This window comes from Nerophis lumbriciformis, linkage group LG06 (assembly GCF_033978685.3).
Source record: "Nerophis lumbriciformis linkage group LG06, RoL_Nlum_v2.1, whole genome shotgun sequence".
In the NCBI taxonomy this organism is placed as follows: domain Eukaryota; kingdom Metazoa; phylum Chordata; class Actinopteri; order Syngnathiformes; family Syngnathidae; genus Nerophis; species Nerophis lumbriciformis.
The window spans coordinates 37,087,527-37,113,209 of NC_084553.2; the positions used below are offsets into that span (position 1 = coordinate 37,087,527).

General features: G+C 41.0%; 1 protein-coding gene across 1 annotated transcript in view; it reads right to left on the reverse strand.

Annotated features, from left to right (window-relative positions):
* The window catches only part of csmd1a (CUB and Sushi multiple domains 1a), a 1,090,750-nt gene that overhangs the window by 266,223 nt on the left and 798,844 nt on the right, over positions 1–25,683 (reverse strand). The window contains exons 13-18 of the mRNA XM_061964242.1: positions 24,796–24,978; positions 24,435–24,620; positions 8,349–8,489; positions 6,874–6,995; positions 6,703–6,775; positions 3,922–4,060 (exon numbers count right to left, since the gene is read on the reverse strand). Of these exons, the coding sequence (XP_061820226.1) occupies positions 3,922–4,060; positions 6,703–6,775; positions 6,874–6,995; positions 8,349–8,489; positions 24,435–24,620; positions 24,796–24,978 (844 nt within the window). The remainder of the gene's footprint in view (positions 1–3,921; positions 4,061–6,702; positions 6,776–6,873; positions 6,996–8,348; positions 8,490–24,434; positions 24,621–24,795; positions 24,979–25,683) is intronic.

Here is a 25,683-nt window from a genome sequence, read left to right on the forward strand (position 1 = left end):
TTATGAGTTATGTAATTAAGCACTATGCAGTCAAATTGATGAAAATATATATTTTTTCCCTTATATTTAAATTCAAAAGGCATCTGAACTTCCTAAAGAACTGGATTAAAGTAGCCATCACTTTTCAAACCTATCATTATTGGAAAGTAAACGTTGTAGGCATGGGGTGTTATTTGAACGCAATTAGCTTCTTGCCGAAATAGAAAACAATAAAGGAGACGAGATGCAAAAAAAAAAAACTCAAGCTGCAATCTAAAAGGACTTTGAATGTCTCTCGTTCAAAGCGGAGCAGCAAAGTTGTGTTGTCTGCACAACACATTTGCATAAATGCAATCCAACACAAATGGAATGCCTTATAGGCTGCAAGAGGTGATGTGGCCTTTATGTTTAAGTTCTAAAATAGATAGATTTCAGCCACAGCAATTTCATGCTATGCTGCTTCTGCTTGTGGCTCATTGCCAGAAAGAAAAGTGAAACTCCAATATTAATCGTTGGCTGCAGAACATACTAACTTTACAATAATCTAACTGCTTTAAATCACCTGACGAAATGACAGAGTGACTGACTCAGCCAGAAAACTGCTTTTACCATAAAAATTGCGTGCATTGTCTTCCGCCTACATCATTCATTATTGCCAATGCTGTGCCAAAAACACAGGCGCACCTTTAGTTGGCTAAAAATAAGTTATGTTGTCTGGATAGTATTGTTAACCTTTTTGACCTTGGGGCCCAACTTTTCCACTACAAAGGGAATGGGGCCCACTTAAATATGAACAATGAATTACCGGTAGTAATCTTGCTCTTGATTTTATTCATATTCAATAATTATACTGTATCTAACCAAGTTACAGTTTAACAGCATACACCTTGTCAAATTATATGAAACCAAGTGGTAATCACAAAAATTATTATCAAGCCTTAGGTCAGGCTGATCATAAAAAATAAATACTAATCAAAGGGACTGATGAAAAATACATTTACATACATTACGTAGTGCTAAAATTAATAAAATGTAACTAAGTTAATAATGAATAATCATAATATATTTTTCTTAAATAAACAGTCAAAACAATTTAAGTGCAAATTAAAATACAGCTTCATCAATTTAGTCATAATGTTTACGCTTAAGAAACCTGCTTCTATCACTGCCACAAAGGGTGGAAAAGTGTATTACAACTGAGTACCGCTGAGGCCCATTTGGACCACAGCTGAGAAACATATTTTTTGGCGGCTCTTTTGGGGACGCTCATGACCCAACATCGGCAGAGTCGTGTACAGAAAGAATATGGCCAACCCTGTTTCAGACTATCTCCTCAATGATTGGTCAAAAAGCAATCCTGTGACTACAGTGCGCCATGACTAATGTATATACGTATATATATATATATATATATATATATATATATATATATATATATATATATATATATATATATATATATATATATATGTATGTACACACATACACAAAAAACACACATATATACATATATACGCTCACAAATACGACACACAATACTGTAGTTAGCACAGGCTAATTAGCACTTCTTATTTGGAATCTTCGTAGATCACACACTTAATGTTTTTTAGATAACGTGCCACAATTTTTTACTTTAAAGTAAATTTTACTTTAAAAATAAACAGTGCGCTTTATAACCTGGTGCGCTTAGTTTCAAGATTAATTCTGGTTGTGCTTACCGACCTCAAAGCAATTTTATTTAGTACAAGGTGTAATGATAAGTGTGACCAGCAGTCACATATAAGATATATGTATGGACTGCATGTTGACACCTGTTCAAAAAAGGTTGCTCGCAAGCAAGCCAAAAACGTTGATGGTCCATTGAGAATATAGAACATTACACATAGCGCTCAAAAATCTGTCAAAATGTTTTAGTGCGAGTTTTGGTGAACTACGAAGCCGCACCGTTTGATGGCTTGTCGGCGCATTACCGCTACTGTAGTCAGACGTGATGTGCTTCAACATACGGGTATTATTATGGTGTGTGTGTGTGTGTAAAAGGACATTAAAATGGCACTTATCTTAAAGAGGAACATTATCACCAGACCTATGTAAGCGTCAATATATACCTTGATGTTGCAGAAAAAAGACCATATATTTTTTTAACCGATTTTCGAACTCTAAATGGGTGAATTTTGGCGAATTAAACGCCTTTCTATTATTCGCTCTCGGAGCGATGACGTCACAACGTGACGTCACATCGGGAAGCAATCCGCCATTTTCTCATACACATTACAAACACCGAGTCAAATCAGCTCTGTTATTTTCCGTTTTTTCGACTGTTTTCCGTACCTTGGAGACATCATGCCTCGTCGGTGTGTTGTCGGAGGGTGTAACAACACGAACAGGGACTGATTCCAGTTGCACCAGTGGCCCAAAGATGCGAAAGTGGCAAGAAATTGTACGTTTGTTCTGCACACTTTACCAACGAAAGCTATGCTACGATAGAGATGGCAAGAATGTGTGGACACTCAAAGCAGATGCATTTCCAACTGGACTGGACAGATCAGCTTTCAGGAAAAGAGAGCGGGTGAGGGTATGTCTACAGAATATATTAATTGATGAAAACTGGGCTGTCTGCACTCTCAAAGTGCATGTTGTTTCCAAATGTATTTCATATGCTGTAAACCTAGTTCATAGTTGTTAGTTTCCTTTAATGCCAAACAAACACATACCAATCGTTGGTTAGAAGGCGATCGCCGAATTCGACCTCGCTTTCTCCCGTGTCGCTGGCTGTCGTGTCGTTTTCGTCGGTTTCGCTTGCATACGGTTCAAACCGATATGGCTCAATAGCTTCAGTTTCTTCTTCAATTTCGTTTTCGCTACCTGCCTCCACACTACAACCATCCGTTTCAATACATGCATAATCTGTTGAATCGCTTAAGCCGCTGAAATCCGAGTCTGAATCCGAGCTAATGTCGCTATATCTTGCTGTGCTATCCGCCATGTTTGTTTGTATTGGCATCACTGTGTGACGTCACAGGAAAATGGACGGGTGTATATAACGATGGTTAAAATCAGGCACTTTGAAGCTTTTTTTAGGGATATTGCGTGATGGGTAAAATTTTGAAAAAAACTTCGAAAAAAAAAAAAAAGCCACTGGGAACTGATTTTTAATGGTTTTAACCCTTCTGAAATTGTGATAATGTTCCCCTTTAATTATCTGCCGTTTTGTTTTTGACTTGTAATGCAAAACCACCTCTTGTTTCCTGCTAATGTGTATTCGCGATCTTCATAATTCCCGAAAATTTGCGTCCCATTCTAGTCTGTGCCGTAGTCAATAAGCTCCTTCTTTTTCTCTATCCTCTTGTTGTGAGGCATTCATCTTCGGCTGTTGCCATTTCTAACACAAAGTAGCATACAGTTCTAACCTATATGTCAGTAGACTCGCTATAAATGTGCTAAAAACTACCGGTACAACAAAAGAGAAGACGCTGTCAAAGTGGAGCCACGTAAATAAGACCGCACACAAAACGGCGCATCCTTAAGAGACTGTCAGAAAGCGTCTTGAAAATGGTCTGTAAAACATTATCTATGCAACATTTTGGCCAAAGAACCACCATTACATGTTATGTAAACCACAAGGACGTGTTATAAATGTAGAACAAAATAAATATTTAATGCGCCTTATGTTCCAATGCGCCTTTTGTATAAAAATAGACCTGAATAGAGTCACTCATTAACAGTGTGCCTTACTGTATAATCCGGTGCGCCCTAAAGTCCTAAAAATACGGTATATAAAAATGTTAATATGGCCAACACTTACTTGCCTATTACAGTAATGCACAGTGCAATGTGTCCAGTGTGTTTGTTAGTTTTTGCTGGATATAAACATTTGCATATTCTGCAACAACCGTTCTGAAGAACTTTCAAAGGAAACATCTATTGACAATAACAACATACCTGTCAAAGTGTATCTTCACAGCGTGATCAGGCAGAGATTCTATTACCCACTGGCAGTTGAGAGAATCTTTATAGAAAGAAGGCCAACCAGGAGACAGAAGAACTCCAGTTGGAGCAGTGAGATGGCCTCCACATGGAGCTACAGGGAGAAGGCGGCACAAACAAATCATCTTATTTTCTTCGTTTTGTGTCTCAGCATCATCTTTCCCAACCTCAAAAAATCTGTCCAGTGTATTTCCACTGTGTAATCCTTTCAGAATGACTAAATTGTTACCAAACACAATCAGATATATTGAATAATACTATACTGAGCCCGAGTTGTTCACATTCAAGAGAGCCTAAATAATTATGGATTTAATATTGGTGGGGAAATGCCATGTTATTTCTGTTCCAGATGATGACAACATTTCTTCTCACTTCTTTGCAGCTCAGTGGACTGTAGGCAGCAACACTTAATCCCCACTAAGTCAAAAAAATAAATACATTAACATTTGTATACAGTAGTTTGCATCCCATATCAAAATAGATTATAACATACACACATATTGAAATGTTTGTTTAAATGTATTAAAACTCAAAATGTAGAACCCTTTTAAATGGATTAGGACTTTTATTTATTTAGTTTACCACTTGAAAACATCAGTATACTTGTTAAATGTATCATGACTGGTGTACACATTAGTTATTATTGTGAATTAATGTTATACAACTTCAACACTGTCAGGCTTGTCACTGACAGTTTGGTTATGTTTTAGTTTTTCCTCTGTGTTTGTCTTTGTTTCCTGTCAGCGCTCTTATTTTGGTTGTTTCCTGCTTTTCTCCCTGAGTGCTGCTTCCCCTCAGCTTCTGTTCACTCTGCTCATGTCATAGTTCCTTTGTGTCACAGTAAGTGTTTTTGTTTCTTGTCCACAGTTAGTCTTTGTGCTAATTTTTGTCCATAGCCAAGTTTGTGCTCCGCCTTGTGCGCGCCTTTTGTTTGTACCCTTTTGTTTGTTCTTGTTTTAGTGTTAAATTAAATCATTAAATTGTTTTCCTGCATCAAGCCTGCCGTCTCTGCATCTTGGGGTTCGTCACCTACACCCTGTGACAAACACAAGGCAGTGTTGGATCCAAGGTTTGGGTCAATGTGGTCACAGTTTTCAGGTCGGCTCGGTACTTTCTTGTTCTTTTTAACACACCATAATAGCACATATCCCAATAATCCAAAGCCATTGTTTTTTATTATTAGTATTATTATTTTTGTCATGTATAGTTACAGAGCTGCCGACATTTGGTAGTTGCAATCCAGTAGATCTCCTTCCATAAACGTTTGGAGAAGCTCAACAACTTAATTGATGTTTGGCAACGACTTAATTGATGTTTGGGTAAGGTTCTGTGCATTTGAGACTCTCAAGGTGCATTGCTGGTGTTCATCTGTGAGACAACACCTGCGCACTGATTTAAAGATAATATACACATCATTGCACATATAATTTATCATTATAATGGTAAACAGGGATGTTATGTGCCACTCACGTGTGGCACATAAGATGGATTTTTTTTTCAGTGCTGTCAAGCGTTTAGAAAAAAAATAGCGATTAAAGCTGCTATAAGTGTTTTATGATTCCCCCTAAACTTCATACAGTATCTAATGTGGGAGGAAACATCCTCTGTCATAACTGTCAAAACCACAAACCTAAAACAAACAAAGATGATCAAAGACTTTTAAACTGCATTCACACTTGTGGTTCGGTACTCTGGTCTGGTCTGAGAATAGAAATAAAGGGACTTGGTTAACACTTTGGTGCAGTGAGCAAAGCATTCGCACTGGTTTTAATTGTTATATTTGTATCATAAATGCATGTCCCTGAAACATTGTTTTTTTTCTTATCGGAACCGATAACGCAATTGAAGATTGTTGTCGAGCAGTAAGAAGTTTGTCGGTCCAAAAAAGGAATGTTGGAGAGATAAACAACTATAATGGTACCTTAACTTAAGAGATCATCTACTTAGGAGTCTTTTAGATAAGAGCTGTGTCTCGAATAATTGTTATGCCTTAAATTACAAGCAAAAAATTGAGTTACAAGCTTCCCCCCCATTTGTTGACGTAGTAATAAGTGCCACAGTGAACCCCGTACGATCTCATCAAAACATTTGGTGTTACTCGCTAGCATTAGCTTGTAGCTAGAGATGGACACAACTTTGTTTTCCAACTGTGGGTGGGACGAAAGTTAACGACAGTGCTGAGAAAAAGAAGTGAATGATGTTCAATGAAATAAATAATATTTCAAACTGTGAGCACATCACAGCGAGTCTGCACCATACTGAATCGAAATGCCAAGAATGTTCAGATAATATCTAAACAGAAGACATTTATCCATGAAAATATGGAAAAGCTGCTGTTGCCGCATTTGACGGAGAAGCAGCTGGAAGGAGAAACCGAAAAAGTCCACTCTCCAAGATAAGTACTGGACATTATTATTACATTACTTAAAACAACTACTGTAGTTGTTATTGCTACATTCTGTTGTATTGGTTTTTATATCATCTTATCTAAAATATTTTCTTTTTAAAGGCATGCTATATGTTAAAATGGTGCTGTTTTAGGGGGCCAAGCACCGTTGCCAATGATTTCAATACATTTTATGAGCAACATTGAATTGATGTACACGTTTTTAGAGTTAAGAGCTCCATCATACAACCAATTAAGCTCTTAAGTCGAGGTCCCAATGTATACAATTTCCAGAGTGCATGCGAGTTGAGAAGTATAGACATCGATTAACGCTTGGAGCATTTGTTTACCTTCGCAGCGAGGCACCGCTGCGGACCAAACAACACTTCCATCCTGAATGATGCAGGTGACCTGGTCCGACCCCTGTAAACATTTAGGTTTGATTTAAAATGTTCCTTACACTGATTGAGTGTATGCAGAAGTCATAATAACAATGGGTCAAACATTGCAATATGAATTACCTGTGTTCTAATGAATCCTTGGTCACAACGGAAGGCCACGGAGCTCCCAAGCCGAAATTGGTCGCCGAATCTTTGACCATTGACAGGGACGCCTGGGTCATGACACTCATTGTGGCCAAAAGCTATAAAAGTATCAATAGAAAATATGATCACATATGAGTACGCAATTAACCTGAAAAATAGGCATACCATTTTTGTGTTTCCCACAATTTTTAAAAATTAAGAATATTTTAGATACACTCCTTAAAATAAAATGGGGAACATGCTTTTTTTGCTGTACTGGAATATGATTAATTGTATGTCACACTTGGCTTCATAGTAACCACTGTGGGAGACGAGGAAAGACCCATTGTTGTTACCTTTAATGTTAATAAACTTACAATGTTATGCAGAGGTATAGGGGAGGGTAATATAAACTTAATTTAACCATAAGCAGTTAATTTGGCCAACTGATAATAACTTTATCTATAGTAGCCTGAAAGGTAAAATGCTCTGTACTTGACAACATCACATTACACCTCTGAAGAAGAAACTTTTCAGGTACAAACAATTTTACCTATCAGGCTTTTATAGACAAAGCATGTTTATAAAGTTAATTGAACCCTGTCTTGTTTATCTTTATCTTATCGCCATTCCAGAAGTTAACCTGATCTCACCTAGACTGTACATCCAGTGATTGGATGTGTTTGAGGTTGATTCGCTACTGATTGCGGGGAAATGAGAGACAATAGAAATAGAAGAGGAAAATAAGAGAGCACTGCACAAGGTAAAATGTACGTATGGGGATAAACAATCATAAATCTACATGTATTACATAAATAATGTTTTATAATGAATGCATCTGCATATATCAGCACGTGTGAGTGCATACAGTATATAAAGGCTAGAGAAAATTCTCAACCGCAGACGTGCAGCCACTTAAATATATGAAAAACATTCAAATAATTTTACAAGTTACTAGTTTTGCATCCTGTCTACAGTAGGGAGTCCAAAGCTCAGCGGCTCTGTATAATGGCTGCTCCCAGGTTCAGCTGTTGAGGAAAACTTTGGTTTATTTTCCAATCCTGTGCATGCGTCTGTCACTGCTTCTTTTTTGTTGATGTCTTCACATCCTGAATGTGTGTCTGTTCTTTCATTCATCAGTCGCTGTTCACCTGCCCCTGATCTTTGCCTGTTGTATTGGAATTATTCGTTTTTGTTTCAGCCATGGAGCAGACTGCTTTTCTCCCCCTGCTGCCTGTCACCTCCAGTGAAGTCTTTGTTCTGCTTAACTCTTGCATCCGTGTCGTCGTTCTACGTTTGGGTCTTTTGTTTCATTCCGTGACAGATGCATACTAAAACAAGTGGATGTGATAAGGATGCTGAATGTGAAATGTACTGAATGCAGTAGGACTCATGAGAAACATCAGCAAGCTGACATTATCGTGACCGTGATGAAAAGGTGTCTCAAAGTAGCTTCAAAAAGAGACACCTACTTGTATAGCTGATATTGAAGCCTTTTCCGGTGTTGGAATGATCCGACTGAAATTCCAGTCTCACGATGTGTCCGTTTGAAGCGATTTGGGAAGGCACATCCTTTCCTGAGAATGTTCCAAATGTTGTTGGTTCTGACAAACCTGCAAGAAAACAACATTTTGGTTGCCCTGAAAATAGACATCTAAACGTAATTTTTAAGCATATTATAATAACTAAAAAGCAATTCCTTGAATAAGGGACACGGGGGAAAGGCAAAAGAGTGATTGTGATCATGAATATCATACTTGAATAGAGAGTTAACAGAGCGCTACACAACAAATAAAGAGTAGGGAGAAAATATGCCTGTCCAAATTAAGAAAACAATAAACAACAACAAAGTAAGCAGATCAAAATTAAATAAAATCTGCCAATAAAAAAAAAAAAGATGCATCAGAGGGGACATAGCCTTCTCTGTTGCGGGTCCCAAACTCTGGAACGATCTCCCTCTCCATGTGAGACAGGCCCCTTCTTTGGCTATTTTTAAGACCCTTCTTAAAACCCATTTTTATTCACTGGCTTTTAACCCAGCATGAGATTTTAAACTGTTTTTAGCTTTTAACTTTTTTAACTGTTTTTAAATTTTAAACTGTTTTTTTTTTAACATATTGTTCTTAGGGTAATTTATATTTGCTTTTTCAATGAGTATTTTTATTTCTGTTTTAAATGTTATTTTTTAGTCTGTCCTTTGCCTCTATTTCTTTGTGGTGTACAGCCCTTTGTTTTTCAACTGTGCTTGTTTTTAAAGGGCTTTAGAAATAAAGTCGGTATGGTATGGTATGGTATGTATACTTGTTCTACAGAGGAAAAAAAAGCCAGAAAAAAATGTCTATTGAAATGCAAAATCATCACGTTATGTTTTTGAAAGTTTACACCCTGGCAACATTATATTCTCAAAATGGTCAGACACTAATAACTAAACAATTACTGCTTGTAGCACTATGGCTGGTTTATGCACCTGTCTCGATCCTAAAGGGCTATTCACTTTTGCAGCGAAGAAGCAAACCATTTACAAACAGTATGAGATGCCTTAAAAAAATTATGTAGAAATACAAATTGGACATTGTTTGTACAAATACTGCAGACAACTCGATGCAATTGTTAGTCCTGACAGGAATGTTGATATTATTTGACCTAAATTATTCAAGATGATGCACCAATTACCATATTGTTTACTGTCGTGTTATACCATTAACACTGCGTGATCATTTTACTGTGACATTAATATTTGCTGTAGTTTATAGTATTTGAAAAGATGTGGGATTTGATTTGTTTGATTGCTTCAATTACATTTTCTGAGGCCATCATCATGACATTTTGTTTCTTTAAAGGGGACATTTTCTGACTTATAAATGTTGGCCAATGATGGATAACCGTGTTAAACAATGCCACAGTGTCAAATCATGAGGTTAATGCATATAGGTGTGAGCTTGCGCTGCTATGCAATCTGGCTACATTGTGACATCACAGCAAGGTGGACATATTTATTTGGACATTAAGTAAAGCTATCAGCCATAGGGGGAGGAGCTCTGTATGAGGCCAAATAAGTTTGAAGAGACACAAAACAAGGTAGGATAAAGTCATATTTTCGATTAATCTTAGCATGCGCTCAATAACATTGACGTGCAGTGACACACATTCTGCTAAAAGCTTTTTTTGTGCAGCTCGGAAAGGTGCACCTAATGTTGTGACCGGGGGAATTTACATATTGTTTATGAAGTTTATTTTCGACCGTGTCTGGGGAAAAAAAACCCAGCGCTGACGTTCGTCTTCAAGCTACTGGTCTATATTCAAACAGTCTACATTTTCCAAATATAATTTATGATACTTTTAGAAAGGATGGGGCATGGATGGTTACATTTGCAGTCTGGTAAGGCCTCCACAAACGAACATCTTCCAGACATACAGTATATGTAGAAAGTCGGTTAAAAATGTGACTGTTGAGTAAAATTGATGCACAATTTAGACAAAAGCATATCCAATACATATTATCCAGACCAGTGTTTTTCAATCCCTGTGCCGTGAGATATTGTTTGGTGTGCCGTGGAAAATTATGAAATGTCACCTAATTGTTCTGAAATATAATTTTTGCAAACCAATAATTATAATCCGCAAATAATGTGGCCTTGTTGAGTGCCAGTAGTGCTGTCTAGAGATCGGCAGAGTAAGTAGGCCTCCTTTGAGACAAGAGAGTTAAATGCATGGATGGTTATGGTTATGGTTTCAATTCATATCGAACAATGGCGTTAGATATTTGATGAGGACAACTTTATCTCGTCAATATAGGCTAAAGAGTTAAATTGTTTTATGTTTTCAGCTGCTGGTGTGCCTCAGGGTTTTTTAATGAGAAAAATGTGCCTTAGGTTAAAAACATTTGAAAACACTGATCTCGACCACAAGGAAATGTTTTTACATTTAAAATAAACTCATTGTAGGTCTCCTTTCAATTTAATTTAACATTACAGTATTCTGATGACAAATGGCCTTAAGTTTTGGTTGCCAAAGTGCAAGACAAAGTGCATACACCCAGGGACCAGTTATGACTATATACAGCATCCTCAATTTAGCTCATTGAACACTGGGTGCAATTTCTGGGCTGTGACTCATTGAGGGACCTGGCTGAGGTATCAAAGCACCAGACAGACGTCAGTGGTTCACCAAACAGGTTAGAGGGCTAACAACAGTTTCTAAAGACGCTGCATTTAAATACATCCTACGGAGACTGACAGTAAAGGGATCAAGGTGTCCTGATCGCTATTTGACTCAAATGTCTCTCCCTAAGAAAAAATCTGTCACAATGACAGGAAGTCTTGTACACAGTATTCATCATGTGCTTTGGGACCTGTAATGTATGATGCTACCTTACCTCATAAAGGGCTCACTGTATACCAATTTAATAAGGCAGAAAATAGCACACACCTCCCACTGGTCTGTGCACATTTAGCAGTTCAGAGGAACACCAGGTCTCCAACACCTCAAAGCTTGGGAAATTTGCATCAGCCATCAAAACATCGTACTAGATCTTAATGGGTCCCATTCAGCAACCGTTCTTAAGAACACATTTTGTTCTTAGGACCACTTACAAAGTTTTTAAGGAGATTTTTGTTTTCACCAATGTTTTCTTAGCTGGGATTGGTTCGTAGGTAAGAACAAAATCTACGAGTGCTCCAGAGCACTATTGTCTAATGTTAAATTATTATGATAGATAGATAGATAGATAGATAGATAGATAGATAGATAGATAGATAGATAGATAGATAGATAGATAGATAGATAGATAGAGATAAGACAGACAGACAGACATATAGCAAAATGAGCAATATATAGACATTTCAAATAACCACGCATGCACACACACACACACACACACACACACACGTGGTTTCTACATCTTCACAATAATGCCGCGACGTGTGATGTGCAACTCAACTCACACAATGGCAATGCTTTTGCTGCTACTGCAAGATGCCGCAACAGCAGCAAATAGGTCCACCATGTAGACCTATTTGCCCGAAGTGACAAATATTTATTTGAACGCTTTGGACTATCCTCAGCGGTCCCGCCTTTTTTAAACTTACGTTTTGACATTATGTATTTCCCCCTCGGGATAATACGAATTTCTCTTCTGTAATCTGTTTGTGTTTTGCGTGTGTTTGATGTTCGGCTTTTCCACCGGAATTGTGCCCTTATATGGGGAATTAAGGGCGTTTACTTATGCAAATTAGGAATTAAGGGTGTTTACATATGCATATTGGGGAAATAAGGGCGTGTTATATGCAAATTATGACAGACACGCACGCGCTAACCATTTGGCATTCAGCAATTTAAGAACAGCAGGTGGGAACAATTTGGCCGTTTAAGAACACGTCATGAATTTGAATGGACTCCTCTTAGGAAATCACTTGGGAAGAAATATAATAGGAAAAGTTAAGAATTTATTGCTGAATGGGGCCCAATGTTTGCATTTTCCTTCCTGCAGCACTTTTCTGAATGAATCACAAATCTCACTAAGAACATAAGAATATTGTTGTGTTTTTATTTCCCTGCTTTCTCTTTTATTGTGATGTTTCCTCAGCTCATTAGTCTCCAGCGAGGGGCGGACACTAGGCACACCTGCAAACCATTTCTTCAGAGGAGTATTTAAGCTCGTCACCCACAGCTGGGCCTTGCCGGTTATTTTTCCTGCACCTTCCACGTGCACGTGCCTACTTCGCCTCGTCAGTCCCGGTATGTTGTTTTTCCTTAATCCTGTAATTCCTAACGTGTTGTGTTTGTTTCCTAGCCTCCTTGAGGCAACAAGGACTTTACCCTGTGTCTTAGTGTGCCCTGGCTTCTCCCCCTGCCGACCACTGAGGAACCTGTTTTCATTTAAGTATTCATGGTGTGCACTTCTGCCCCCATCGCTTTTTGTTACACTTTTTGGACTCATTAAATGTTTTCCCTTTTTGTTATTCAAACTTGCCTCTCGTCTCTGCATCCCGGGGTCACCCCCTTGACCAGTTCGTAACATAATAACCGGCCACATCATGGACCTCGCAGAGATCGACCCGGTCAGAAGAACTCTAGACCAACAGGAAGAACAATTTGGCGTGCTTAGGGCTGGCGTCAAAGCCATGGCGGAACGCCAAGATGCTCGCATAAATATCTTGGGGACAAAGCTGGGAAGCGTACTCACCGCTCTGCAGTCGATGACTTCCCCCACCGCCGACGCAGCAGTCCCGCTGAGCCATCCTCGACCCGCAGATATTCCGTTGCCTGACGACACCCCTCCTGCTACGTGTCCACCACTCTCCAAGCCCGAGCGTTTCTCCGGCGAGTCAGGTGACGTGCGGTTTTTCCTCACCCAGTGTGAGATTTTTTTTGAACTATTGCCAACCTCTTTTTACACTGAAAGAGCTCATGTGGCTTTTGTCATGTCCCATATGAGTGGCCGGGCTTCCGCCTGGGCCACCGCGGAATGGGGGCGTCAATCTCCCGTGTGTGCCTCGTATGCCGCTTTTGCCAAAGCCATGGAGAACATTTTCCAGCGCGAAAGACCAGGACGTGAGGCAGCACGGTCATTACTTCGTCTACAGCAAGGTCAGCGCAGCGTCACGGACTTCGCCATCGAATTCCGAAGGCTCGCTGCTGAGAGCGGATGGCCCACTTCCGCATTGGTGGACGTCTTCTCCCTCGGTCTGGCTGAGCGAGTCCGGAAACACATGATCCCGCTCAAGACTCCCGACAACCTCGACGAGCTTGTCGCTCTGGCGGGGAGGGTTGAAAATCGCCTCGTTGACTGGGAGAGAGAGAGGTTTCGACGTCAGGGACTCTGCACTTCGTCGCGCAGTGGGAGTGGCCATGGAGCGCGTCAAACATTCGCACCGATACCCAGTGTCGATGCCCTGCCGATACCACAGGAAGAGGAACCCATGCTGCTCGGAGGTAATCGTCTATCTCCAGCTGAGAGGGATCGTCGCCTCCGCCTCCAGCTGTGTTTATATTGTGGAGAAGTGGAGCATCGCCTCTCTCACTGTCCTCATCGTCCTGTTCGCCGCCGCACTCAAGCGCCGCCACCTCTATGCACTCAAACGCCGCCACCTCTACGCACTCAAGCGCCGCCACCTCTACGCACTCAAGCGCCGCCACCTCTACGCACTCAAGCGCTGCCACCTCTACGCACTCAGGCGTCGCCTCCTCGCCCTGTTCCAGCTTCACATCCTCCAGCGATCGACCATGCCCCTCTACTGTCCGCTACAGGTCAGACACTGTCCAGACTTCAACTATCGTGTACGCTAGCCTGGGATTTATCCCAGAAATTGGACATTAGGGCACTTGTTGATTCTGGTTCCGACGATAATTTCATCGATGAGTCTGTAATTGAGCGTTATTCCATACCCGTTACTAAGTTACATAAACCTAGAGTTGTCCGATCCCTCGACGGAGGCCACCTGGCGAGCGTTATACATCAGACCCTTCCGTTATCTCTTCAATTATCTGGGAACCATTTTGAATCAATCATTTTTCTAGTCATACCCTCTCGTTCTGCTCCGGTTGTGCTTGGGCTTACCTGGCTAGCTAAACACAATCCCCATATTGACTGGGCCAAAGCTACAATAATTAATTGGGGAATTTTTTGTCATTTACATTGTCTGCGGTCTGCATGCCCTCGCACAAGGTCCTCGCGCGTCATCACACAGGAAGTCATTGATTTGTCGGTTGTGCCCACTGCTTATCACGACCTTAAAGAAGTTTTTAGCAAAGATCGAGCGTTGTCGTTACCTCCACACCGTCCCTACGATTGTGGTATTGATCTCCTCCCTGGTGCTACACTCCCTTCTTCGCGACTATACAACATTTCTCGACACGAAAGACATGCTCTAGAGGACTATATCACCACTTCACTTGCATCTGGTCTTATCCGCCCATCCAACTCTCCACTAGCTGCCGGGTTCATTTTTGTGGAAAAGAAGGACAAGACACTTCGCCCCTGCATCGATTACCGTGCCCTCAATAATATTACTGTTAAGAATAAATATCTGCTTCCGCTTCTCGACTCAGCTTTCAACCCACTACACACTGCTAGACATTTCACCAAATTGGACCTCCGCAATGCTTACCATTTAGTTAGAATTAAGCAAGGAGATGAATGGAAAACTGCTTTCAACACATCGCTAAGACATTTTGAATACCTGGTCATGCCTTTCGGCCTCACCAATGCTGCCGTTTTTCAGGGCCTCATAAATGACGTCCTGCGCGACATGCTCGACCGTTTCGTGGTAGTTTATTTAGACGATATACTAATTTTCTCACCTACCCCTGAACTACACGTCCAGCATGTTCGCTTAGTGCTCCAACGCCTTCTTGAAAATCGTCTGTATGTCAAAGCTGAGAAATGTGTTTTTCATTCTGAGTCGGTTCCTTTTTTGGGTTTTATTGTTGAGAGGGGTCAACTCCGAGCAGATCCGGCGAAAATACAGGCAGTGGTTGATTGGCCCACACCCACTTCTAGGAAGCTCCTTCAAAGGTTTCTAGGTTTCGCTAATTTTTATCGTCGTTTTATTCGTAATTTTAGTCGAGTAGCGGAACCATTAACAAAACTTACTTCCATTAAGCTTCCCTTTTTGTTGACCTCAGAGACTCAATCTGCTTTTGAGAAACTCAAGTCTTTGTTCACCTCTGCACCTGTTCTTATCCATCCTAACATATCCTCTCAATTTGTTGTCGAGGTTGACGCATCTGACTCCGGCGTGGGGGCTGTGCTCTCCCAGCGCTCCACCACCGACCAGAGGCTGCACCCCTGTGCCTTTTTCTCACGCCGCCTGACTCCTGCTGAACGTAATTATGACATTGGCAATAGAGAACTACTCGCCGTGGTGTTGGCACTACAAGAATGGAGGCACTGGCTGGAGGGCTCGGAGACCCCGTTTTTGGTGTTCACAGACCACAAGAATCTGGCCTATATCCGTACTGCTCAACGGCTCAATCCTAGACAAGCGAGGTGGGCGTTGTTCCTAGCCAGATTTAATTTTACCATGACCTTCCGCCCCGGTTCCCAGAATGGTAAACCAGATGCTCTGTCGAGGATGTACTCCTGCCCCGAGGAAGAGGTCAAGACCGAGACAATCATCCCTCCATCACGAGTACTGGGAGCGTTGCAGTGGGACATTGAAGGCCGCGTTAAGGAGGGACTCAAGAACGTTCCCTCTCCTAAGAACTGCCCTCAAGGGCGTTTGTTTGTGATCCCAGAGCTCCGTCCTGAAGTACTAAACTGGACCCACAGCTCCAAGGTCGCTTGCCACCCGGGCATAACCCGTACTTTTTTCCTCTTATCCCAGCGCTTCTGGTGGCCAACCTTCAGGGCTGACACAAAGGACTTTGTATCGGCCTGTGCCTCTTGTGCCCGTAATAAAGCATCACACCGGGCACCAGCCGGTCTTCTGCGCCCGCTTCCCATTCCCTCCCGCCCGTGGTCCCATGTGGCATTGGACTTCGTCACAGGACTTCCACCATCCAAGGGCAACACAGTGATATTGACTTTGGTTGACCGCTTTTCTAAGATGGCCCATTTTGTCGCTCTGGCCAAGTTACCCTCTGCACTCGAGACTGCTGAACTGCTCGTACGCCATGTCTTCCGGCTGCATGGTATCCCAGTGGATGTAGTTTCGGATAGAGGTCCACAATTCTCGTCTGCTGTTTGGAAGGCGTTCTGCAAGGCATTAGGAGCATCACCCAGCCTTTCCTCAGGATACCACCCACAGACTAACGGTCAGACTGAACGCACCAATCAAGACCTAGAGGCCGCAATCCGCTGCGTCTGCCACCAGCAGCCGGCCTCCTGGGCCTTCAGTCTACCGTGGATAGAGTACGCACATAATACACTCATCAGCTCGGCTACAGGTATGTCACCTTTTCACTCTGCCTACGGTTACCAACCCCCCGTTTTTAATTCTCTGGAAAAGGAGGTCGCCGTCCCATCTGTGGCTGCCCACCTGCACCGCGCACATCAAGCCTGGCGCAATACCCGGTCTGCATTGCTACGCACCTCAGAGCGCAACCAGCGCCTTGCTAACCGCCACCGCAGTACAGCACCAGACTACAAGCCCGGTCAGAAGGTGTGGTTGTCGTCTCGTGATCTTCCTCTCCAAGTGGACTCTAAGAAGCTTCAGCCAAGATTTATCGGGCCTTTTTCCATTGAGCGTATCATCAATCCCTCCGCCGTTCAACTACACCTTCCTGACTCCCTAAGGATACATCCTTCGTTCCACGTCTCACTCATCAAGCCCGTTTCCACCAGTCTCTTGAGTCCTCCAGAGGTGCCTCCTCCACCTCCCAGGCTTATTGATGGCCATCCTGCGTTCTCTGTCAAGGCCATTCTTGATGTGAGGAGAAGGGGCAGGGGTTTCCAGTATCTGGTGGACTGGGAGGGCTACGGCCCCGAGGACCGATCCTGGGTCTCGCGTTCCCTTATCCTAGACCCTACACTTTTAAATACATTTTATGTTCGTTTTCCAGAGAAACCAGGTAAGCCGCCAGGTGGCGTCCTTTAAGGGGAGGGGGGTACTGTTGTGTTTTTATTTCCCTGCTTTCTCTTTTATTGTGATGTTTCCTCAGCTCATTAGTCTCCAGCGAGGGGCGGACACTAGGCACACCTGCAAACCATTTCTTCAGAGGAGTATTTAAGCTCGTCACCCACAGCTGGGCCTTGCCGGTTATTTTTCCTGCACCTTCCACGTGCATGTGCCTACTTCGCCTCGTCAGTCCCGGTATGTTGTTTTTCCTTAATCCTGTAATTCCTAACGTGTTGTGTTTGTTTCCTAGCCTCCTTGAGGCAACAAGGACTTTACCCTGTGTCTTAGTGTGCCCTGGCTTCTCCCCCTGCCGACCACTGAGGAACCTGTTTTCATTTAAGTATTCATGGTGTGCACTTCTGCCCCCATCGCTTTTTGTTACACTTTTTGGACTCATTAAATGTTTTCCCTTTTTGTTATTCAAACTTGCCTCTCGTCTCTGCATCCCAGGGTCACCTCATTGACCAGTTCGTAACAAATATGTCATCAAGCGGACTAATATTTAAAGTAGGTCCTTAATTCCAGTGTAGCAGGATATTATAGTTCTATATAAAGGCAGTGAACATCGCTCATTCGCTGCTAGCCATTTGAAAGAGCAATTATTGTTTACCCATATTATTGTTTTTTTATTGTGGCTTCAAAATAACTATTAGGGAAGAACCTGGAGCAACCACAGATGTCACCATTGGGGGTTTAAAGAGCAAATAAAATAAAATGCACAGTAAAAAAAAAAAAGACAAGATTTCAAAGCATTTAACAGTATTTTTTCACCGTGAAATATTGCAATCAAAATTTACTGTAGCATTACAAGAATTTACTGTAAAATTACAACAAACTTATATTTCACAGCAATTATTAGCAATAATAGTAAATTACTGTAAATGTGACAATAAGAGTAATGCATTATTATCCAGCAATTTGGTGTGAATTTACTATGAAAATTGTAAATGACATGGTTGTCTAGTAGAAATGTACATGCATGTTGCGTGAAGAGATATTTTAGGATGAAAATATTTTAAAACGGATTAAATTGTTGCTATATTGTTGTTGAACTGGTGAGTACAATCATATGATTTTCCAAGCAGTGCTTTTGAACTTTTGTAAGATTTTGTAATGTTACACTTTTACTGATCATGGAGAGAGCAAGTTTTAATACGTGCAGCACGTTTAAAAGCTGGTGCTCGCTGTGCAATGGTTTTACTTTTGCAAACAGCCCCTTTAATGCAGAATAATGTTTATCCATCAAGATGGGATGCAATTGTATTCTATGATACGTTTTATATATAAAAAAGTTTTCTGTATACCTACTGTCATAATGTCGTAAAACCAGCCAGATTGGTTAGGGCCGGGGCCCTAACCAATCTGGCGCCCTAGGCAAGATTTTAGGTGGCGCCCCCCCACATCGGCAGTGAAGTGTATATACTCACAAGAAACCGAATAGCTTTGTCTTTGACCTTTTTTTTTTTTACTTACAACTATACCTAATATATAAAGGGGTGCACAAGTGACTATTACCTGCAGGGCAAACATTAGCTAACCAGAAGGCAATAACAATGTAAACAAAAAACACCTGCTTAAAAGATCTAATACAAATGTCCCTGAGGAATGTAAGGTGAGTACTGTAATTACCTAACGTTACATTATTATTTTCCATAACAATTTAGCCCCCTCCACAATATTAACCCGACGTTAAAACAGAACTAGCTATTTATTGATTAGCAATTGCCGAATCATGTAACATTAGCTTAATGCTAAAAAGCCAGGTTACTATCACATTCTGTAACAGACAAATAATTTCATGTAGGCTAACGTTACCTACCTGCTAACTCTGTCTTTTCTCGTTTCTACTCCTCTTCTTTTCTCTTTTTTCTTCCCTGGGCACCTGACAGTTTTGGCCGTTTTGACATCTTGTGTTGATTTTTTGATGTGGTGACGTCCAAAAAGAGTCATGATACGGGAAGGGAGGCGGCGCACCGTGAGGGGGGGGGCGTAATGTTGTAACAAATAATATTTCTATTAAATATTTAGAAATAATAATACCAACTTTTTTTTTTTTTTTTTTTTTTTTTTTCTCCAACATTTGTGGCACTGGCATGGCGCCCCCTGATGGACGGCGCCCTTAGCATTTGCCTATACGGCCTATGCCACGGGCCGGCCCTGCGTAAAACCGTATCGTTTCCAGGGATCTTTCCCTAATTAATACTAACTGAAGCAAACTGGAAGACTTTGACACTTTGAAACTTTAGTTTCAGTTTACCCTGTGCAACGGTCCTAATTGCAGTGCAATTTTCAAAAACATTGTCAAATAAAGAGAGAAAAAAAACTCTGCAGAGAGACAAGTTTATAGCCAGTCAATTAAACACAACTTTGCACGAAATAGAAATGCCAGACACATGGCACAATCTCAACTTGATTTTGTTTCAATCACTATCCTTTAATACCTTGGGGAGCTGCAATCAATTTGTTTTGTGTTACGGGCAGAATAGGGGAATTGTTTTAGTGCAAAACAGTTTAACATTAAGTCGTGCACTTGGTTAGTTGACGATCAACAAGGGACATTATTGATTTACAGAAAATATTGTCATAAACAATGTCAAAAACTGGTGGAAGAGACTGCACACCCTCGACACCCTGAACTGTTGTGTTGATTTAAACGTAATATAGTCGTGCTGTCTTTTCCAAATACATGCACCTGGGGATAGATTGATTGGCAACACTAAATTGGCCCTAGTGTGTGAATGTGAGTGTGAATGTTGTCTGTCTATCTGTGTTGGCCCTGCGATGAGGTGGCGACTTGTCCAGGGTGTACACCACCTTCCGCCTGATTGTAGCTGAGATGGGCTCCAGCGCCCCCCGCGACCCCGAAGGGAATAAGTGGTAGAGAATGGATGGATAGATGGATAGTCGTGCTGTAGCAACAATGTGACATTCATTCATTCATCAAGCGCTTATCCTGTTTAGATAGATAGATAGATAGATAGATAGATAGATAGATAGATAGATAGATAGATAGATAGTACTTTATTGATTCCTTCAGGAGAGTTCCCTCAGGAAAATAAAAATTCCAGCAGCAGTGTACAAAATTGAGATCTAATTTAAAAAGTAAAAAGTAAATAATGGGGGTATAAATGGAAACATAATAGAAAAATATTACAATAGAATACAAATAAAAAGCAACAATGAGAATAAAAATATAACAGTAAAATAAGAATATAAAAAGATAAACTATGAAGTAGTGACCATGTTATGAAAAAGTATTGCACTGTTATTGTTTTGCATCCCCTGTCATCCGAGTACCCTCCCTCCCCCCCAAAGAGGAGTTGTACAGTCTAATGGCGTGTGGGACAAAGGAGTTTTTTAGTCTATTAGTCCTGCACTTGGGATGAAGCAGTCTAGCACTGAACAGGCTCCTCTGGCTACTGATAACGGTATGCAGAAGGTGACTGGCATCATCCAGGATGCTCACTAGTTTTTCCACAGTCCTCTTCTCTGCCACCGTCACCTATGGACAGGTCTCAAGAATAAACTACATCTCCCAGAATCCTCTACGCAGTGTCGGGCACCAAGGAGGCGGAGAGGACCGCCATAAGCAGGGTGGGGTGTGAAGTGTGTTTGTAATCGAAGATATTTTTTGGACATTTCTTGAAAAATGTCATCAAAATCTATCCATAACTATTTGGGTTATGTTGCCAACACACAGAGAAACCCTGGTGAAAACATAGCCTCTTTGGCGGAGCCGAGGTAAAAAAAATCTACGTTTCCAAGCCAACACGGAGCCAGCAAGTCACGGCGCAGCAAACGGAGGTAATCACTCCAAAACATATTCGATGTGGGAAATATGAGTTAACTGAAAAACTACTTGATAAATCCTCAATCTTTCCACCCTTATTCCCGCCACTTGTTTCTCTTGATGTCATGCAGCAGCTGCAGCCTGACCATCGAGCCGTGCTCTGGCATAAGGCAGCTCACATTCTAGACAAGTCACCACCTCATAAACTGCCATCCAGAAAAGATATTCGAAGCCAGCAAAACCAAACATCAGTTTGTGAGGAATTTACATTATTAAAAGTTTAATTGTTTTATTTTCTGCAAAACAACATATTGCAGACTGATATAAACATGTCCTCTGCGGAGGACACTGTTTGTCAGAAAGTACAAGTTGAAAGACACTAAAGTGAACGTTATTGTTAGAGATGTCCGATAATATCGGCCTGCCGATAAATGCTTTGAAAATGTCGGAAATCGGAAATGATCGGTTTCAACCTCCCAATTTTCCCGGGACACTCACGAATTTCAGTGCCCCTCTCGAAAATCTCCCGGGGCAACCATTCTCCCGAATTTCTCCCGATTTCCACCCGGTCAACATTATTGGGGGCGTGCCTTAAAGGCACTGCCTTTAGCGTCCTGTACAACCTGTCGTCACGTCCGCTTTTCCTCCATACAAACAGTGTGCCGGCCCAGTCACATAATATATGCAGCTTTTACACACAAATAAGTGAATGCAAATCATACTTGATCAACAGCCATACAGGTCACACTGAGGCTGGCCGCATAAACAACTTTAACACTGTTACAAATATGCGCCACACTGTGTACCCACACCAAACAAGAATGACAAACACATTTCGGGAGAACATTCGCACCGTAACACAACATAAAAACAACAGAACAAATACCCAGAATTCAGAGGTCTCAAGGTTGGTAAGTATGCTCTAGTATACTCTGGACTGAAGCTGTGTGCCTTCATTGTTTTTGTAGCTGTCGTTTTGAGGCATGTTTAAAAAATAAATACAAAAATAATGCACTTTGTGAAAGTCAAAGTATAGTATTTCCCATAGTTGTAGTGGGTATTAGGATTATCTCAGGGAGAGCATGTCCCAAATTCCAAGCTGCTGTTTTGAGGCATGTTAAAAAAAAAAATACACTTTGTGACTTCAATAATAAATATGGCAGTGCCATGTTGGCACTTTTTTCCATAACTGGAGTTGAAGTTGTTCTCTTATTTTGGAAAACCTTGTTTTTGATTGATTGATTGAAACTCGTATTAGTAAATTGCACAGTACAGTACATATTCCGCACAATTGACCACTAAATGGTAACACCCAAATAAGTTTTTCAACTTGTTTAAGTCGGGGTCCACGTTAATCAATTCATGGTAAAGTTACATTGTTTAATGCATCCAGCGGGGCATCACAACAAAATTAGGCATAATAATGTGTTAATTCCACGACTGTATATATCAGTATCGGTTGATATCGGAATCGGTAATTAAGAGTTGAACAATATCGGAATATCGGCTATCGGCAAAAAAGCCATCGGACATTTGTAGTTATTGTGTTACACTGGATGCTTACATTGTCACTCTAAAGACCCCTTTTTTCTAATATTTGCTTGAAACAGTGGATTTCCCTATACTATTATTTGCACTTAAAAATAATGTCTGTGGTAATAAATATGATTAGAACACTTTAGAATTATGTTTGTGTTCAATTACAGAAAGTGTGTTAATACCTTGATAATACCGTACCATGAGATTTGATACACTTACATCCCTAGTGAACACACTGGGTAATCTGTGGACCAACTTTTTGACCAACATCATCAGCCTTTGGTGTGAGCGAGGGGGAATGGCATGTAATGCTAACAACACGGCTAATAGCTGTAGCTGCGACTGTCAAGTTGACTAACGTTCGACAGAACAACTTGCGGCTGTGATTTTGGCACATCAAAGTTACAGTTACAACGTTCTAACTTTAACGATTTACCCAGGATGTGAACAAGAATTTCAAAGTTGTGGCCGTGTTGTCAGGGCCGAATGACGGCCTCTGCAATGACGCTTGGAGGATTCTCTGGGCTCCCGGTGAGTACTGTAATCTACCGTAGAACAACACTTAAGCACCAATATTAAGTGTAAAGGTGACTATATGGGTGTTAATTCATGTCTAGAAGTTTCTACTTATGTTAAATAAACATATTTAGATGGTCGAAAAGTTTTTCAATGAAAATATTAAATTTGATAGTAACAATCCTACTTCACGGAAATTAGTTTACCACGGATAGGCCTGCAAGGAGCTTGAGCTGCTTCTGCTGCGAAATAAACGAGGAACAACGGTATTGTAGAACATTAGCAACAGGATCCGTTTATTAATTTTTTCTGATGAATTAGGAGACTGTGTCCATTCAAATGAACAATTATGATCCAATCCAATCCAATCCACTTTATTTATATAGCACAATTAAACAACAAAATGTTTCCAAAGTGCTGCAGAACAATATTAAAAACAATTAAAAACAATATAAAATAAATATGATTAAAAACGATTTTAAAGGGTAAAACCAATTAAAACAGTAAATAGAAATCAAAATTTTAAAAACACAGAGGACAACAGAGGACCACACAACTGACGTAGTGTTAAAAGCCAGAGAATAAAAGTGGGTCTTAAGACGAGACTTAAAACACTCCACTGTGGGAGCAGTTCGAAAATGGAGGGGCAGAGTGTTCCAGAACTTAGGGCCGACTACAGAGAAAAAACTGTCTCCCCTGGTTTTAAGTCTCGTCTTGGGCACCACGAGCTGGAGCTGGCTCTCGGACCTCAGAGCGCGCGCCGGATTGTAAGTTTGGATGAGGTCCAAGATATAATGAGGTGCCAGTCCATGTAAAGCTTTAAAAAAAATAGCAAGGTTTTAAATCAATTCTAAGATGAACAGGGAGCCAGTGCAAACTCTCAAGGATTGGGTTTATATGCTGGCGTTTCCTGGCCCCTGTTAAAAGACGCGCTGCCACGTTCTGGACTAACTGCAACCGGGAGAGAGCTTTTTGGCTAATGCCAGCATAAAGTGCATTGCAGTAGTCCAGGCGACTTGAAATAAAAGCATGCACGACTTGTTCAAAAAGGTTAAAAGATAAAAACGGTTTTACCTTTGCTAAAAGACGAAGATGATAAAAACACGATTTTAAAACGCCATTGACTTGTGATCATTTTACTGAGTGCTACTCACCTTCATCTTTGACCACCAACCAGTCAAACTGTGGCTCCAGGTCAAAGTCAGAGAAGAGCAGATGGATGCGGCTCCCTGGTTCCGAAATAATCAACCACACACAGTTGAGGTTGTTGCCGTATTCCTCAGGATAGTTTGGGGAGAGTACAGTCCCAGACGGGGCCGTGAAGTTGAAGAAACAAGAGACTACAAGGACAAAGGACAATAGGCAAGAAATTATGTCAAATAAAAATTAAATGAGAACACAGACAGAGAGGAAAGGGGATGCAAAGGGGAAATAGAGGGATGCTTAAATAAAAACTCAATTAATTTGACTGTTTTAGAGCAGAAAAGCAATTTAAAAGATAACAGGAGTACTTACAGACGCAGCTGGGTTTATTACCAGACCACTGGTTATTGTGCTGGCACGTGATGCTCCTCTCGCCGACTAATTCAAACGCAGACTGGCAAAAGAAGGTCAGCACATCCCCGTGCTGAAAGCCGTCGCCGCTACGGCGACCGAAAGCCGGAGCGCCAGGGTCGCCACAGCCTCCCCTTTCGATCTCTGCGACACACAGAGATAAAGAAAACTCAGTTTTTAACACTGATAATAAAAGCAAACATGAGAGTCAGTGTCAAAGGGCCAATGCAGGCATTTGGTTCTTGTGTGAAAACAAACACAGTAGCGGAAGACAATAGTCAATAATATTATGCATGTATTTCAATGAACTCATTTATCAGTTTACATGTTTTAGGTCTGTCAATGGCATGGGTCTGCAACCCGCCGCTCTAGAGCCGCATGTGGATTTTCTGCCTCTTTGTTGTGGCTCCCTCAGATTTGTTTTTTAATCGAAGTGAAAAAAGTTAGAATTTTTTAAAATAACTCTATATTATCCGACTGTCTGTAAAGTCGTGAACGCATACAGGCTTAATCCTGAAACACAAGGAAGTCAAGTAAAAGACTGGAAGCCTGTGTGTTTAGTTCAGTTTCTCGAGTGTGCAATACCTTGATTTAAATGTAATTGAAGTTTATTTCAAACATGAATGCAGTTTCAACATGACACATCACATATTTTCCATTTCTCTTTATGCTCGAAAAGGAGTAAAAAAAAGCAAACCTCATTTAATCCTACCCCTTTTCCACTTCATAGCAGTTTTATGCACATATACTGTATGTTCACTTCCTGTTTTCAATTTGTAGCACAGTTATATCATCCATCCATCCATTTTCTAATGTTTTTTTAAATCACACAGTTCTCTTCATAAATAG